At 39.4% G+C, this 17,130-nt stretch overlaps 1 protein-coding gene across 1 annotated transcript in view; it reads right to left on the bottom strand.

Moving 5' to 3' along the window:
• Positions 1-8,247: 8,247 nt before the first annotated feature.
• The window catches only part of LOC306848054 (actin-binding protein WASF3-like), a 28,744-nt gene continuing 19,861 nt past the window's right edge, over positions 8,248-17,130 (bottom strand). The window contains exons 5-10 of the mRNA XM_079382377.1: positions 16,670-16,787; positions 16,178-16,261; positions 15,663-15,841; positions 13,490-13,774; positions 10,976-11,364; positions 8,248-10,207 (exon numbers count right to left, since the gene is read on the bottom strand). Of these exons, the coding sequence (XP_079238503.1) occupies positions 10,050-10,207; positions 10,976-11,364; positions 13,490-13,774; positions 15,663-15,841; positions 16,178-16,261; positions 16,670-16,787 (1,213 nt within the window). The 3' untranslated portion in view covers positions 8,248-10,049. The remainder of the gene's footprint in view (positions 10,208-10,975; positions 11,365-13,489; positions 13,775-15,662; positions 15,842-16,177; positions 16,262-16,669; positions 16,788-17,130) is intronic.

Here is a 17,130-nt window from a genome sequence, read left to right as displayed (position 1 = left end):
ATATCAGAGAACAATTTAAAAATACTGTATCAATGCATTCTATGGCACCTTTAAAGGTTTCTACACAAATCTATATAAAGCCGAAACAGATTTTGATGAATCAATCTGTAAGCAGTATTTAGATAAATTGGAACTGCCTCGGATCTCACAGATGGATAAAGAATCTTTGGAGGCCCCATTAAGTTTGGAGGAACTCCATGTCTCTTTAAAAAGCCTTCAAAAGGGCAAATCGCCGGGCCTAGATGGTCTCCCCCCGGAATCATATTTAGAAATTTGGGATTTGGTAGGGACACTTATGCTTAATTCATTTAATTTTGCTATTGAACATGGGGTATTTCATAGAGATCAAAAAACATCACTGATTTCATTACTTCTTAAAAAAGGGAAAGATCCATTAGATTGTTCCAACTACAGACCAATTTCGCTTATCTCATGTGATCTAAAAATTTATGCTAAAGTTTTTGCTTCTTGTATGGAGAAGGTAATTCATAGTCTGATCAAGGAGGACCAAACTGGTTTCATCAAGGGGCGCAATGCATCTGATAATATTTTATGGACTAAGATGGCGGTGCAAACACATCGCGAGGCTCAGCGTCTTACCAGATTTTGGAAAATAGTGTTAATTTACCTGGTTATTTCATTCGTGTTCGTGCGATTCAGTTATGCGAACTACAGCTATAGTAAACAGTCACTTTTGGACATCAACAAACGGTGTTCCAACATAGTTTTAGATCATCCTTTCGACTTCAACGAACTCCCGCCGGAGCTACTGAGATCACCGCGGACAAGCGGATCACTCGTACCGTCCGGAAGTGCTCGGCGTCGGCGTCGAGACCGTAAACAAAGACGGGGAAAGCGTGGAGGGCTGCGTGCTAAGCTAAGGCTAAACCCACATCGACCAGCTCTGCCCAGCATCTTCCTTGCCAATGTACGGTCTCTGATGAACAAGATGGACGAACTAAAGATCTGGACCCTCACACAGAAACGGCTTATGGACTGTAATGTTATGTTCTTCACTGAAACATGGCTCTGCAACGATGTCCCAAACAGCGTGGTCCATATGGATGGACGCTCTCTCTTCAGGGCTGACAGAGTAGCAGCAACCTCTGGTAAAAACAAGGGTGGTGGAGTATGCATTTATGTAAACAAATCATGGTGTAAAGACTCTGTCATTGTTGATACCTACTGCTCTGCTGATCTGGAGTTCCTGATTATCAAGTGCAGGCCATTCTATCTACCACGTGAGTTTACTTGCATTGTTGCTGCTGCAGTTTACGTACCTCTGGACGCTAATGCTAACGTGGCTATGAAAGAACTTTGTGCTGCTATTAGCAAATTACAAACCCTGCACCCGGATGGAGCCTTTATTGTTGCTGGGGACTTCAATCAGTGCACTTTTAGATCTGTTCTTCCTAAATTTTCATCAAAATGTCTCCTGCACTACAAGGGGACATAAAACATTGAACCACGTTTATACTAATGTGAGTGATGCCTACAAAGTCACATCCCTCCCCCACCTGGGTCAGTCTGACCACCTCTCTTTGTTCCTGCTCCCCAAGTATACCCCGGTCATCAAATGTGTGAAACCTACAATAAGGACTGTTAAAATCTGGCTGGAAGTTGCTGACTCCACTCTTCAACATCAATTCCAGCACACAGACTGGAGTGAGTTTGCTGCCCAGGCCACCACAAACTCTCAGATTAACATTGACATTTACACCAACTCTGTCCTGGAGCACATCAACAGATGTGTGAGCAGAGTGACCACACACACAAAAATACAAATCTTCCCCAATCAGAAGCCCTGAATGAACAGAGAGGTTCGCCTCCTGCTCAAAGCAAGAGATGCAGCCTTCAGGTCTGGAGACCAGGAGGCTTACAGCTCAGTCAGAGCCAACCTGAGGAAGGGTATCTGCCAGGCCAAACTCACACACAAACAGAAGATTGAAGAACACTTCAATTCTCCAGACCCCCGGCGTATGTGGCAAGGCATACAATCTATCACAGATTACAAACCACCTAACTCTGTGCCCCCCTCCAGCTCTGCCTCCCTCCCAGACAAGCTCAATCACTTTTATGCTCGTTTTGATCAAAATAATAAGGAGATCTCACTCAAAACTGAGCATCAACCCAGTGAACTGCCTCTCACACTCTCCACATCAGATGTTTACTCCACTCTGCGCAAGGTGAATGCGCGGAAGGCAGCTGGCCCTGACGGAATACCTGGTCGTGTGCTTAAAGCCTGTGCGGAGCAGCTAGCTGAGGTCTTCACGGACATTTTCAATCTGTCCCTGGCCCAAACATCTGTCCCCACTATCTTCAAAACCTCCACCATCGTACCAGTACCGAAACACTCCACTGCCTCGGTCCCTAACGACTTCTGTCCTGTTGCACTCACCCCCATCATTGCCAAGTGTTTTGAGAAACTAGTTGCATCCCACTTAAAATCCTGTCTCCCTGCTACACTAGACCCATTCCAATTTGCCTATCGCCACAATAGGTCAACAGAGGACGCCATCTCAACAGCACTTCACTCTGCCCTCACCCACCTGGACAGTCAAAACACACATGTGAGAATGCTGTTCATAGATTTCAGTTCTGCATTTAATACTGTAATCCCCTCCAAGATGATCTCCAAACTCAGCCAGCTTGGAATCAGCACACCCATCTGCAATTGGATTCTAGATTTTCTGACTAACAGACCTCAGTCCGTTAAGTTAGATAACCTCTCCTCCTCCATCACCCTGAACACCGGCGTGCCACAGGGCTGCGTACTGAGCCCTCTCCTGTACTCCCTCTTCACTCATGATTGTGTTCCTGTTTATGACTCCAACACCATAATCAAATTTGCAGATGACACCACGGTGGTAGGTCTGATCAAGGATGACGATGAGTCAGCCTACAGGGATGAGGTGCAGCACCTGGCTGTGTGGTGTGCCACCAACAATCTAGAACTAAACACCCAGAAGACAAAGGAGATCATTGTGGACTTCAGGCGGACTAGGAGTCATGCACATACACCCATCTACATCAACGGAGCTGTAGTGGAGCGTGTGTCGAGTTTCAAGTTCCTTGGCATCCACATCTCTGATGACCTCACCTGGTCCCATAACACCTCCACTCTGGTCAAAAAGGCACAGCAGCGTCTTTACTTCTTAAGGAGTCTTAAGAAAGTTCACCTGAATCCCAGGATCCTTGTGGAATTCTACTGCTATACCATTGAGAGCAAACTCACAAACTGCATCTCAGTATGGTACAGCAATTGCTCCGCATCTGACCGCAAAGCACTCCAGCGGGTGGTGAAAACTGCTCAACGGATCACCGGCACCCAGTTAACTTCCATTGAGAACATTTATCATAAGCGCTGTCTGGGCAGGGTAAGAAACATCATAAAGGATGCCTCTCACCCTAACCATGGACTTTTCACCCTCCTTCCATCCGGCAGGCGCTACAGGTGCCTACGCTCTCGCACTAGTAGGCTCAGGAAGAGCTTCTTCCCCGAGGCTGTGACACTTCTGAACGCCACACCACCAATCTAACCTGCACCTGCTTATTACTGCACTGGTCACAGTACTTTACACACATGCATTTGCACTACTCATATTTTGCACAGACTGCACATTGTTAAAGTTATTACACTATAAACTGTCTGAAGTTGTTACTGTACAAAGCACAGTAAACTATTTCTATAAAATATTGCACTACTGTTATTTTGCATAGAATACTCAATACTTTGCACACTCATCCAGCTGTATTTATTACCACTGTTCTCACGTTTCTGCTGTTCATAATGTGTATATATAATCCTACATTGCTCTGTTCATAATGTACATACAATCCCTACATTGCATTCCTATTTATATTCTGTATATACTCTGCTCAATACTGTATATAGCAAAATATACTCTGCTCAATACTGTATATAGCAATTCCACTGTACATTCTGTAAATCATATCTTCACTTACTATGCACTTATATGTATATAAAACACTATATTCTTGCACTTCTGGTTAGATGCTAACTGCATTTCATTACCTCTGTACGTGTACTCTGCATAATGACAATAAAGTTGAATCTAATCTAATCTAATCTAATCTAATAATATGCGTCGACTCCTTCATATTCTTGACTTTGCGGACTCCCACCCAACCCCTTGTGCAGTCTTTTCACTTGATGCAGAAAAAGCCTTTGACAGGCTAGAGTGGAATTATATGTGGGCAGTTTTGCAATGTTTCGGCTTCGGTGAACACTTCATTTCTATGATTAAGACATTATACCATTCACCTGCAGCATCAGTCATAACTGGTAATGTTATTTCCCCCCCATTCCCTTTACAGCGGGGAACGAGGCAGGGCTGTCCGCTTTCCCCCTTATTGTTTTGTCTAGCTCTTGAACCCTTAGCACAAGCCATCAGGAAGTCCCTAATATAATTAAGGAATTTGATAACTTTAGTAGCTTATCAGGATATAAAATAAATTGGAGCAAATCTGCCTTAATGCCAATTAACAATATTAAAGTTAATTCTTCTATTCCCTCATTCATCCCTATTAAGGAATCTTTCACCTATTTGGGCGTTACCATATATAAAAACGTTCATAAGATTGCCAGGGACAATTTTAATAATATTTTAGTTAAGGTCAAGAATGACATTCAAAGATGGAAGAATCTTAACGTTTCTCTCCAAGGAAGAATCTCCACAATTAAGATGAATTTTCTACCTCGATTAAATTTTTTTTTTCTCTATACTACCGCTCTCTCCCCCTCCAGGTTACTTTAAGGAGATCAACTCCATAATTACGAAATTTATCTGGAATGATAAATGCCCCAGAATTAAACTTACCACATTACAACATCCTAATAGCGCAGGAGGACTGGCTGTAGCAAATTTTGAACTGTATTATTGGTCGTTCCAGCTTAAGGCTCTTCATACTTGGGTTGATCCTCAATCTACAGTTTCTTGGAGAGTGATTGAAGCTGACAAGGTTAAACCAAATAGACTCCAAGATATTTTATTTACTGGCACAGGGAAAAAAGGGGATAATCATAAATTTGGTCCGGTTGTGGCCAATTCTATTAAAATCTGGAAAACGGCTGAACGTCAGATAGGAGGACCCTTCAAATTTTGTAATAGTACACCTTTTTTAATTTTGAACCACAATTTTAATTTTGTATGCGGAAATCGCTCATTTGTACAACCCTCTTGGTCTTCTTTAGGTGTAAACACGTGCGGTGATATATATGATAACCAGGGCCTATGTTCATTTCAGACGTTAAGAACTAAATTTTGTCTACCAGCATCTGCATATTTTGTCTTTCTTCAATTACGTTCCGCTCTCAAAGCGTATGGCGTTCCTTCGTCTTCTCCCATTTCCTCTCATCCTATGCGGGACTGGATTGCACCATCTGCTGGTCGGCCATCTGCTTCCTTAATATATAATAAGATTCTTGATTACATTATAAAACCTCTTTCTATTAAAACTATTTGGAATAGGGAATTATCTGACCTTAATTTATCTGTCGACTGGGAGAGGGTGTGGTCTAATCTCAGTTTAACATCTAAAAATCTGGCTCATCGTCTTATTCACTTCAAAGTCATTCATAGAGCATACATAACTCCTTAAAAGATTCAAAATGAAACTACAATCAAATTTCAACTGCCATATATGTAATACTACATCATCAGGTACTTTTCTGCATATGTTTTGGGAATGTCCTTACTGCAAATTGATTGGTCAGTTAACCCAAGTTTGTGTCTTCTTAATGATGATTCTGGTCTCTGTATAAATTCGATGCAAAAGAGAATGTTGTTTGCTGGCTTTACAGCTGCGAAGAAGACCATAATACAGAACTGGTTTACACCGCATATGTGTGGGAAAACATATTGGATCCGTAGCCTCATGCAAATAGTCTCTTGTGAATGTACAACAGCACGAATCAATGGAGCCAAGCCTTCTACCATTGATGCTTGGCAGTGCTTTCTCTTTGAAATACGTGACTGTATGGAGGAGTGACTTCTGTGGGTTTCTTTTTTCTGTCCCTCCTTTTGACTGGACTTTGAGATGTTGAGTATATGTCTGTTGTTTTATTTTATTATTTAATTTTTTTTATATATATATGTTGTGTTATGTATGAAAAATAAAAATAAAAAATGTTGATAACAAAAAAAAAGAGATTATTTTGTCAAAAATGCATCTGTGTGATTGAATGATTGGCAGCATCAAATAATCGTTTAATGCAAACTGAGTGGCACTAAATGACTGAAACTGTTAAAAAGCACCAAAGAAAAGTGATGTCCATTGAGAGTTAAAGGGTTAAACATAATAAAACACTAAACAAACTCGTCCTGAGGTAAAAACTCGATAGTTCCCTCAGCAACAATGTTAACTCTTGCCAATGTTGTCTCAAACAGATACACGCACACAAGGGAGAGAAATAAAAGGTTGGTGGACAGTGGTTAATGGAGTTCACGTGGTTATTAGACAGAAGGAAAACACTGAAAAGAATGAACTCACCCACTGTTCAATGGTAGACTAATAAGTGAGAAATTACGCATCCTGCTGGTAATTTGGATGAATCACAACTAATGAATGCGCGTAGAGGCAGGACAGTAAGGTTTACCCACATAACCTGCCCACTCATCCAGCCATTCGCTCACGAACACGCACACGTTGAAAAGCAGGGATGAGTCACCGGGCGCGCGCGCCCACGCATGCGGACAAAAGGTGAGAAGTGACAGCATCACCGCCTCAACAGCACTGAGTCACACTACAGCACTACTGAGACGGTTACCACCAGAACTGCTCCAGGACACAAACATATAGAACGCATCACACAACATAACCTCTTCTCATACATTGCTAATATTACACTTTCAAAGAACTATAATTAAGACAATAAAGACAGCAAGACACCAAACAAACCAGATTAACACTCTTGACTGCGAGCTATGCATCTGGCGCATGACTACAAGCTCATCTGTTACGGTTTTGCCCCGTAATCCTTCCTGAATCATAGCGAGTCTCCCTTCGCTCCTTCTTAATGGTCTCCTTGTCCATTAGATATGCACACAAACTTAAACAGGAAAGAAGACCTACTAAACCATTTACAGCATCCCTGTGGAGATTAATTTTTTTTTTCTTCCTGCAAACAGACTCACTTTAAAAACCCACTTTGGCAGCTCTACAAAAAACAAAAAACTGAAGGAGACAATGAGGGCAGTGAAACAGGAGGGAGATGTGTCACAGATTCACACACCTGATAATTCCTGCTGTAAGCCACGACTGTGACGGAGGCAAGTCTGACCTTACTCAAAGTTAAGATCAGGTGAGCAAGACCCTCAGTTCTCTGCCAGTTTAGGAGAAGCTTAACAGTAAAAAAATGAAACGAGGGAAAGTGGGGGAGAAGGACCAGTAAATGCTGAGGATCATGTAGCAACAAAGGCTTCTCAAGCACTGCCTGTCTCTGAAGTAATGTGATCATGTGTAAAATGATAGGGCTAAACTGAAGGATACAATTCAATAGAGACAAAGTTTAAGGAAGGGATGGACAGGCAGTGAGATTTAAGTGAATGTAATGGTTATGTAATATGAGAAAAGGTACTTGATGCTTGCTGTATTAAAACATGTCTCCCACACACTTTAGCCAATGAATTTCCACAGCTTTGCTGGTCAATTGTGGTTACCTCAAATGATTTTAAATTTCAAAGACATTGCTGGAGTAGATTTCTATTTCAGTATGGGCACCAATCCATGAATAAATTGTTGTAAATTATTCTTATAAGTGCACAGATGTAAATAATAAATAATACCCTGCGATTTGAATGCAATGTATGGTGGAAACAGATTGCATATTTTAGATGTGCATAACTAGAAAAATATTCACACTATTAGAAATCAGAAATTTCCTAATTAAATTTTTTTTTAAATTAATTCCTGGAAACCAGTTTAACAAAAAAATAAAATAAAATGCTTTCCATGATTACAAGAGGATTCCTTTGATCATAGAGAGCCTGAAAATGTTATAATTAGGTAAACAAAGCAACAAATCTTTAAATCACAAAAATCCAAGGTACCTTTAGACATTCTTGATTCGACTAGAACATGCCATTAAATAATTTAAACATTGATCCAAAATATAAATATCAAATGTTGCCATGAGCCACACAGGAATGTTTTAAGAAGCACTTTAATGGCAGTCCATACATGCATGCAGCACTTGCCTACATTATATTGTTTTTTTTTTTTTTTGATACATACATTTTCATACTGATTCTTAACTATATAAATCAAAGTTCTGCCATTTTAACAAAGTTCTATACATCACATTGTTTAAAACACAAAGGACTTAATTCTTTACATACAAAACACAGGCTAAACACACAGCTCATCATAGCTGTTAAGTTGGGAGAGGTTAAAGTCGAAGCCTCCCTATTTGTGCAGTGAGTGACGCATTTAAGCAAATAAATAGAAAATAAAAGCAGAAATACTGAAGTGCTCTTATTCTGTACAAATTAGCATATATAGCATTTCAAATGCCTCAGAGGGCAAGATGATTCAAAATTATAACACTAGCAAACAAAACTAAAAACCAAAAATGCAAACCAGCTGCACAAAGCACATTAATTTCTTTTTATGTTTATGGTACACATTACCAGGTCAAACAGGTAAGAGCACAGCTGTCTTCATTGTTGCCTGCTTAATTATGCTGTGCTTGTTGCCTTGGTAACAATGGAGTGACATCTACTGTAGTTATAGTGAGATGACTGACAAGCGAACAGTTTGATCCTTTAGGGGGCCATGCATTGCATCCATTTGAAAAGACAAAGAAAACTAGGATTTTTTTCCCATCCCTGAAGGGACCAGGGGGAAAAAACAACAAAGAAACTGATTCTGGCACAATTAAAGACACAATCCATAATTACTAACACAGCACCACTTGTACCTCAAAACATTAAAGTATTATGTTTAATGAGGCTATAGATGAATGAGAGCCCAGTTCTGTTGTCTTTTGTCTACAAGTAGCAGCAATCACAATTTGTGTATTCAGAATGCACCAGTATAGTAACAAGTCTTTTTACTTGTAGCCAAGAAAGCAAATGAAAAATCATACCAATCCATCAAAATGAGTTAAATTATTTAAATTAGTTATATCGGGGAAAGTAGCATCACCAATAATGTATGTAAAGCATCACCACCAAGCCTGCATTTTTTAGACACAGAAAATATGTTATATTCCCAACAGAATCTGAATACATCTTACATATCTTTGATACAGTTTTCTGATTCAGATTGTCTGTCCATGCTATTCGATTAGTTGGGATATTTGGAATGCAAACATGAATAACTTTTATAAATTTTAATCAGCAAATGAAAATCTAACTAAACATCTACTGTGTGTTTGTGCTCTATCGGAGCAAATCGCTCAAGAATATTGCTTTTTAGACTTGCAATGTTAATTTCAACTGGTTTGTTATCTGCTTGTTACTTGGTCAACATGCATTCAAGAGGTCAAAACGCAGCCGATTCTTTAGGCTTGAAAATGAAAATGCTTAGTATTTTAGCCTTAAATACATTACGACTATTCTCACTGTCCTTTAAGTTGTAGGACTAAAATTAACATTGCATGATCATTCAGCTGGCTGTTCTAATAATTATGAGGTCATATTCGAAGGTTAGCGAGAGAGAGAAAGAGTGAAGGAGAGAGGACAGATGGTAGGACCACCACATTCAGAGTATGTGATGAATAGTGTCAGGCAGTGGACTCAAGCCCGCTGTGTAGTTGAGCCGATTTCTATGGGTTGAAAACTCATTAAATTCACTGTCAAGGCTTCAATTTAAGATGTACAATCTAAAATTCAAAAGCTTCTGGTTCTGTCTCTTTGAGACTTTGTAGTTACGCAGCCCTTTTTTTTAAAACACAGGAGCCGTGTTATATTAGTGCAGACAGACATCGGCATGCTACATTAGTTGTGATAATTCTGTTCTCTGAAACCTACGCTCTAACGCTTACTTCATGTTTTTTTTAATTCTTCTATTGTTGTTTTCCTGTCTCAGTCTGACCACTCGTTTTCGTCCAGCTCAGAGTCTTCGTCAGATTCGCTGTACTCCACGGCGATGCGACGGGATAATATAGTGGCCACGTCGTTTCCAACTGGCTCCTTCTTCGCTTCCTGCTCCCGCTGTTCTTGCACCTTACGCAGCTGGATCCCTATGACAAACCCCCCCCCAGAAAAGTGAGAACCAGAGATACAAAGTTGCGTGAACATTAATTCATATATTATTAAAAGGATGAATCATACAAAACCTCTCAAAAACTGATAAGAAATATGGCTCAGGCCATATTTCACACCAAAATAATAATACTAATAAAATTTATGTGGTAAGATTTTTTTTAAACGTTTTTTTTTTTTTTTTTTTTTTTTTAAGAAATCTCTTACATTCACCAACGCTGTATTTATTTGATCAAAAATAGTAATATTATGGAATGCCATGAAAGCCTGAATTTTCAGAAGCTATTATTTCAGTTTTCAGTGTCACATGATCCTTCAGAAATCAGTCTCATATGCTCAATAAACATTTGTTATTATGAATGTTGAAAACAGTTGTGCTGTTTAATATTTTTGTGGAATTGTGACATTTTTTTCAATATTATTTGATAAAATAGAAAGAACAGCCTTTATTTGAAATATAAATCTTTTGTAACATTACAAATGCCTTACTGTCACTTTTGATAAATGTAATGCATCCTTGCTGAATAAAAGTTTATTTTCTTTAAGAAACAAACAAAACAAATGGACACCAAACTTTTGATTGTTATATTATATTATAAAATTAATATAAAGGTTTTTAAACTGTGACATAGAACCAATTCTCGTTATCATAAGGCAAAAAAAAACAAAACAAACAAACAAAAGTACAATGTTGTCACCAATTTACACCATAACACTCAAACCCCACTTTATGTGTGACCTCTGACCTCGTCTGATGGCCGCCAGCAGATCACTGCGTGCATCGCTCATTGGGATGAGAGGTACCTGACCCTTCCTGGGGACAACCGCTACTTCCGCAGGGGCAGCAGGCATGGTGTGTGAGTGAGGGTGCAGGTGGGGGTGTGTGGGCGGCCCAGGTGGAGGTGGAGGGGGGGCTGCGGGAGGAGGATGGGTTGGGGAAGGGGTGTAGGAAGCAGGGAGGGCAGGGGTCGGAGGAGAAGGGTTGTAAGTCTGGGAAAGAGATGGCATGGCACTGGCCGGGGCAGAAGAGGGGCCAGTGGGACTGTCAAAGGCAGTCTGGGCAGAGGGAATGAGAGGAGGAGGTGGAGGAGGAGCAGGAGGTATGAAATACTCTCGATGCTGAGACTGCTGACCACTGAGATACAAACAGAGAAAAGAAATTAAATCAAACACATTAAATGCACTCAGGAGATGAGCTATAAGTCTAGAGCTCACTGCAAGATGGAAACTCATTGGCCTTTTATGTTTTAAATTTGAGCAAGTGTCATGCCAAACAAACAAAAATTGTCAAAAATCTACTCTCAAAGACTTACTGTTATTGTTAACTAAAGCAAATAACTAAAACTGTTATTGTTAATTGAAATTAAGCTGAATTAAGATAAATTCGATAAAAAAACTGAAGTCAAACTAATTTAAGTACTAAAATTGGTAAAACAAATCAATATAAATTAAATATTAAAATGACACATAACAAAAAAACTAATAAAAATGACAAACGCTGTAGCAAAATTATAAAAATTTAAACCAAAATTCAAATGAAGAAAAATCTAGACAGCTATTTAGTATAAATAATACTAAAATTATGTGAGTTTGTGTTAACAGATAGCTAGTGGTATAAAACGTGATAGCTACAGACTGATAAAAATTAACACTACCAAAACTAGACTAACTGTTGAGTCTGTGAGACTATTGTCTTGTTGTGAGTGTTTGGCCATAGATATGATGCTACCTAAATTTTACACATGATCATATATGTTTTGTAGGATATTTAGACTGAAGAAATAAATGAATGATAAACAGAGCTATTCCAAGAGGGTCCTCACACCTAAAAATGGAGCATTTAGACTTGGATTTTGCAACTCCTAGGGCAGGGGTAGGCAAGTAAGTTTGGCATCGGGCCAAAAAATATTTCACCACTAGATGGCGGGCCAGAACATAGTCAAAGGATAATTTAAAATATTAATTAATGAAAAATGCAACCAGATTTGCCCGTGACTGACTGTTACAGTGTATTTTGTAACTGGTAGTGAGCTGTTACTCTGTGTAAAATCCTGCGACAGTCATTAACAAAAAGCCACATTTGTGTGGTGGTGTCCGATCAGAGTATGTGAGAGGAGTGGAGCGTCAACAAGTTCCCCTCCGCGCTCCGAGCATTTTATAATCACTCCGGTGTTTATCAGAAACACCGCTCCGCGTCTAAAGTATTTCAGTATGTTTAAAATATCACAGTTCTATGGAAGGCCGATTCCGCCACTGAATAAAAAATAAAAAAGGTCATTGCGACTTTTTATCTCACAATTCTGACTTTTTTCACAGAACTGTGAGATATAAACTCGCAATTTTGACTTTTTATCTCACAATTCTGACTTTTTCCTCAGAATTGTGAGATATAAACTCGCAATTGCGAGTAAAAGTCCAGTTTTGAGGGGGGAAATGACTGATATGTTCTTAGAATTGCGAGTTTATATCTCACAATTTTGAGAAAAAAGTCAGAATTGCGAGTATATTTATATTTCAGTTCTGACTTTTTAACTCGCAATTGCGAGTTTATATCATGCAATTCTGAGAAAAGAAATGTCAGCTGAAAATATTCAGAAAGAACAAATAAATTCCTTGAGAAATATAACTTCCTGCTCATGTCCACTGCAGTCATCATAGCATTCACATTTTTTCTGATTTGAGTGATCCTTTTCTATCTAGCTAAATATGTTTAAGATGTGAATTCTTGAAAACCGCGATGCTCCGACTTTTAAAAAATCCGCTCCTCGTTGCAGTCAAAATCACACCGCTCCACTCCACGCTCTGCTCCACTCACATACTCTGATTGTGCGTATCTGTTGCTGTCATGACAGATCTATTTCAGAACCAGCCACTATCAAAATAATCTGGCTGCAGGTGTGGGCCAGATATTATTGCTGGCGGGCCAGTTTTGGCCCGCAGGCCGCCTGTTGCCAACCACTGCCCTTGGCGCTCACGATGGAACTGCAGGGGGGTTCATGAGACAGAGTAAATGATATGCAGATGCAAACTGAATAAAATACAATATGAAGTAAAACAAGTATATTATACTCTAATCTTACATACAAAATCCTTCAGTCATTCAATTTATCATTCATTATATTTACTGAATGTTTAGAACGTTTATTTGAATTTTTTTGTGTGTATTTCATGTAAACAATTTAGAGGATTAGAAAACGCTGCTTAACACCCTTTATATTACAGAGATTTATTGAATTAAGAGAAGCCGAAGAATAACAGACCTGTAGTCTTTAGCCTGCAGGGGACGTGGCCCATTGAGAGCGGGGTCTGTGACTGCTTGGCCATGGGAGGTCTGAACCCTGCCAATGGTCTGTCTCCCAGGTGGAGCGGAGGAGGAAGCGGCCGGCCGGTAACCACGGTCCAGGGACTGGGTCTGGACATGAGAGGTGGCCATGAGGTGCTCTTTGCCATCGACAGCAGAGTAGGCGCTGGTCACGGCCATCTGCTGAGCAGGGTGACTGGGGCTGCCTGGGTAAGAGTGCTCACCCATGTCTGAGGCAACCGACCTGATGATGGAAAAGACACAGAGAAAGACCAATAGATGAGAGAGAGGCACCTGTTACATCATTAACCACACCAGGGCAACAAAACACACCTGTCAGTCACATGTTCTAATACTTTTGGTAACATGAAAAATGGGTGGGTTCAAACAAAAGGTGCTATCTTCTAAGTTGTGTATCAGATCCAGATGAAAATACCTGTAAATAAAAGCTGAAATATTAATCTCTCATCTCATATTCATATTTTGATGTCAAACCCAAATGTTTACAGTCTACAGCAAAAATAAAGGAATTGGCCTTACTGTTCCAATACTTTTAGAGGGCACTGTATATCGCACATCCTGCACCACTTTTGTCTTTTTGTCTAATTTGTGCAAAACCTTTTGCTAAACTGTCAAAGCTTCATTTTAACCACCAATGCAATGATGCAAGTATTTAGCTTGCCTCTACATGCTTGTGAAGGGGTGATGTCGAGATTTCATAAACTGCTAGTTTGGTCTCCCTAGGCAAACACTACACTGCATAATAGAGCATAAACATGGCCAGGGGTTCACTTCATTTCCTTCTAGTTCAACTTCAGCAGAATACGACGGGTTTGGTTTTCAGCTCGGTCTGCACCATAACACCTGCCTGTCTTGTCTGTCTATGTCTTTCTTTTAGCGCCAGTTTGTTCTCCTGCCCATTATTTACTGCAGTAGTTTCCAGGGAGCGATTTATTTACTCAGTAATTAATGTGTTTTAAAATGTAGCAAAGTACAATACTTCAAACAAAATATACTTAAGTAAAAGTAAAATTACAGATTTGAAAAATTACTTTAAAAAGTAGAAGTACACAAAAAAGTTACTCAATTACAGTAACGCGAGTAAATGTAATTTGTTACTTTCCACCTCTGTGTGTGGCATGCTGTTTATTACAACAGATAATGATTTTCACTGTTGATTGTCAAAATTAGCCCCTCAGTGGCCTTCCAAAGTCTTCAGGGCAAGCCACTGCACCAGAATAAATGTTAAAAGACAGTATTTTAAAAAGCGATAACAAAAGTCTGGAAGATTATTATTATTATTTTTTTTGAAAATCCATTCAGCTCCAAGACTGCATTTATTTGCTAAAATTTACAGTAAAAGAAGCAATATAGGAAAATATAAATACAATTTAAATGTTCAGCAGCCATTACTCCAGTCTTCAGTGTCATGTGATCCTTCAGAAGTCATTCTAATAAGTAAACATTATATGTTCATTCTAATATGTAAACAATGTAAACATTTTTCCTTTAATTTCTATACACCAAAAAGAAACAATGAACAGTACCATTCAGCTACAGAACATATTTTAAACATATATCTAAAATATTTTAATATACAGTATGAAACATGCTCACGCAGGGATGAAAAATCAATGAATCACAGCCTATTTATAAAAAAAAGGTTTTATTATTTAAACTGATTCACTGAACGAATCAAACTTACTAACCAATTTTTAAACTTACATGTTCAAATGCAATTTTACCTGACTCTTATATGAACTGCTGCTTTATTTGCTCAAATGTGCAACAAAGAACAACCGTATCTTTTCCATTTGGAAAATTATTAACCAAATAAAAAGCACATTAAAGTCATTACAATATGTACAATGTAAAATTATTACATGCACAATGTAAAATTATTAGTCAATATATCACCTACCCCGATCATCTAATTGTTTAACCTAATAAAAATGATTATAAAAACTAACAAACAAATAAACAGAACAGTATAATGATGTGATGCTTTAGATTGCTCTGGTGTGACTCTCCAAGTGTTGGCAGCTTAAGTCTCAACAGATGGCAGTAGTGAGCTATGCTAAACTGCAGCCCACTTTTATTGCCACTGAAAAAAAGCAAAAGAGACCACCAACCTGTTGTCTGGGGAAAGTGAGCCCTCAGAGGACATGCCGTGGTACGGAGAAGGCGTGAAGCGGGCGTCTGGGCGGAACTCCTTATCATACGCCATTACATTCCACTCCTGCCTACGATTCCGAGCCTTACGAACCTTTTTCACCTCACGACTGGGGTCCTCCACCTGCTTCTGATGCTCCTGAGAGAGAGAATGAGAGAGGGAGAAAGAAAGGCTAGTGTTGCAAAAAGCCCAGGGTTTCATCACAAATTACATTTGGTTTAGACTGTCAAGCTAAAAGAGCAAAGTCACACACACACAGACTGTAGTGTCCACATCTTTCACTGAAAAGTGCTGTGAAGAAAGTTTTCTACATAATTCAGGGAATGCATTACACACACACACACACACGCGCACACACACTAGAAAATCTAGTGAAGAGACTGTAGGGAAAGAAAGTGAAAGCAAAAACTGGAGTCAGCAAAGCGAGGGACTGACGGATGAATAGAAGGACTGACAGAAATGCAGGTCTCTTACGGAGGATAGGAGGGGGCTTCTGAGATGGGCCAGCCTGGAGTGGGACTTAGTCTGGTCTGAGTGAGTCTGGCCTGAGACGCTGGTCTGGAGAGAAGGGGCAAAGTCTGGGGGAGTTAGAGCTCTCCTTCATGCACACATAAAGACACATCCACTGAGGGGTTTCTTTCTGCTCTCTACTTTGCATATAAACACATAAGCTTCTGGTTTGAAGAGAGGAAATCCATCTGAGAAACTGTTTTTACAGGGGGCCCAGTAGTGCTATGGAAGCAAAGGGAGGTTGTCTGATGTGCTTAGCATTGTTGATAAGCTATCTTCAATCTTAACCATGTACTGTACCATGTACAACAACACTAATTTTGGTATCAACTTGGTACCGAAGTTCCAGCATTTTTGACATCCTTAAAACAATATGTGATTGTGGAAAGAACAGACAGTGTGAAACAGGACCATAAAGCGCACACAAAAACATATTTATGCAGTAGACACACACACCTTCTGTCTCCTCTTTTCTTTTCTCTTGTCCTCTGTGGCTTGCAGCATTTTCTCCCTCCAGAGGATAAAGAAGTAAGAGGGGTCTGTGTAGAACTTCAGTGCATCCTTCTTATCATCTCTACAGAAAGAAAGAAATAGAAACAGACATATGATGGTTGCTACAATAGCATTTGCTCAGTGTAGAGTTGTAAACAAACCAACTTGCTAAAATGAATAGGGCTTTCAGGCATACTTGAGAGTGATAATATTCTGGGACAGTACACTTGATATGCAGCAAGTGATTTCTCACTTTGTCACACTACTCCAGAGGTGCACAAACCAGAGGAGGAGGAAATAGGAAATAAAACATGCAATTGAAACATATCTTCCTTTTTTTAATTGAACATTTTAATTAGTGCTGGGCAACAATTAATCGGGATTAATCACATCCAAAATAAAAAAAATTGTGTACATAAGTGTGT

This window comes from Barbus barbus, assembly GCF_936440315.1.
Source record: "Barbus barbus genome assembly, chromosome: 1".
Taxonomy (NCBI): domain Eukaryota; kingdom Metazoa; phylum Chordata; class Actinopteri; order Cypriniformes; family Cyprinidae; genus Barbus; species Barbus barbus.
Note: the sequence above shows the minus strand (reverse complement) of the source record. Positions and strands in the feature narration are given on the sequence as shown.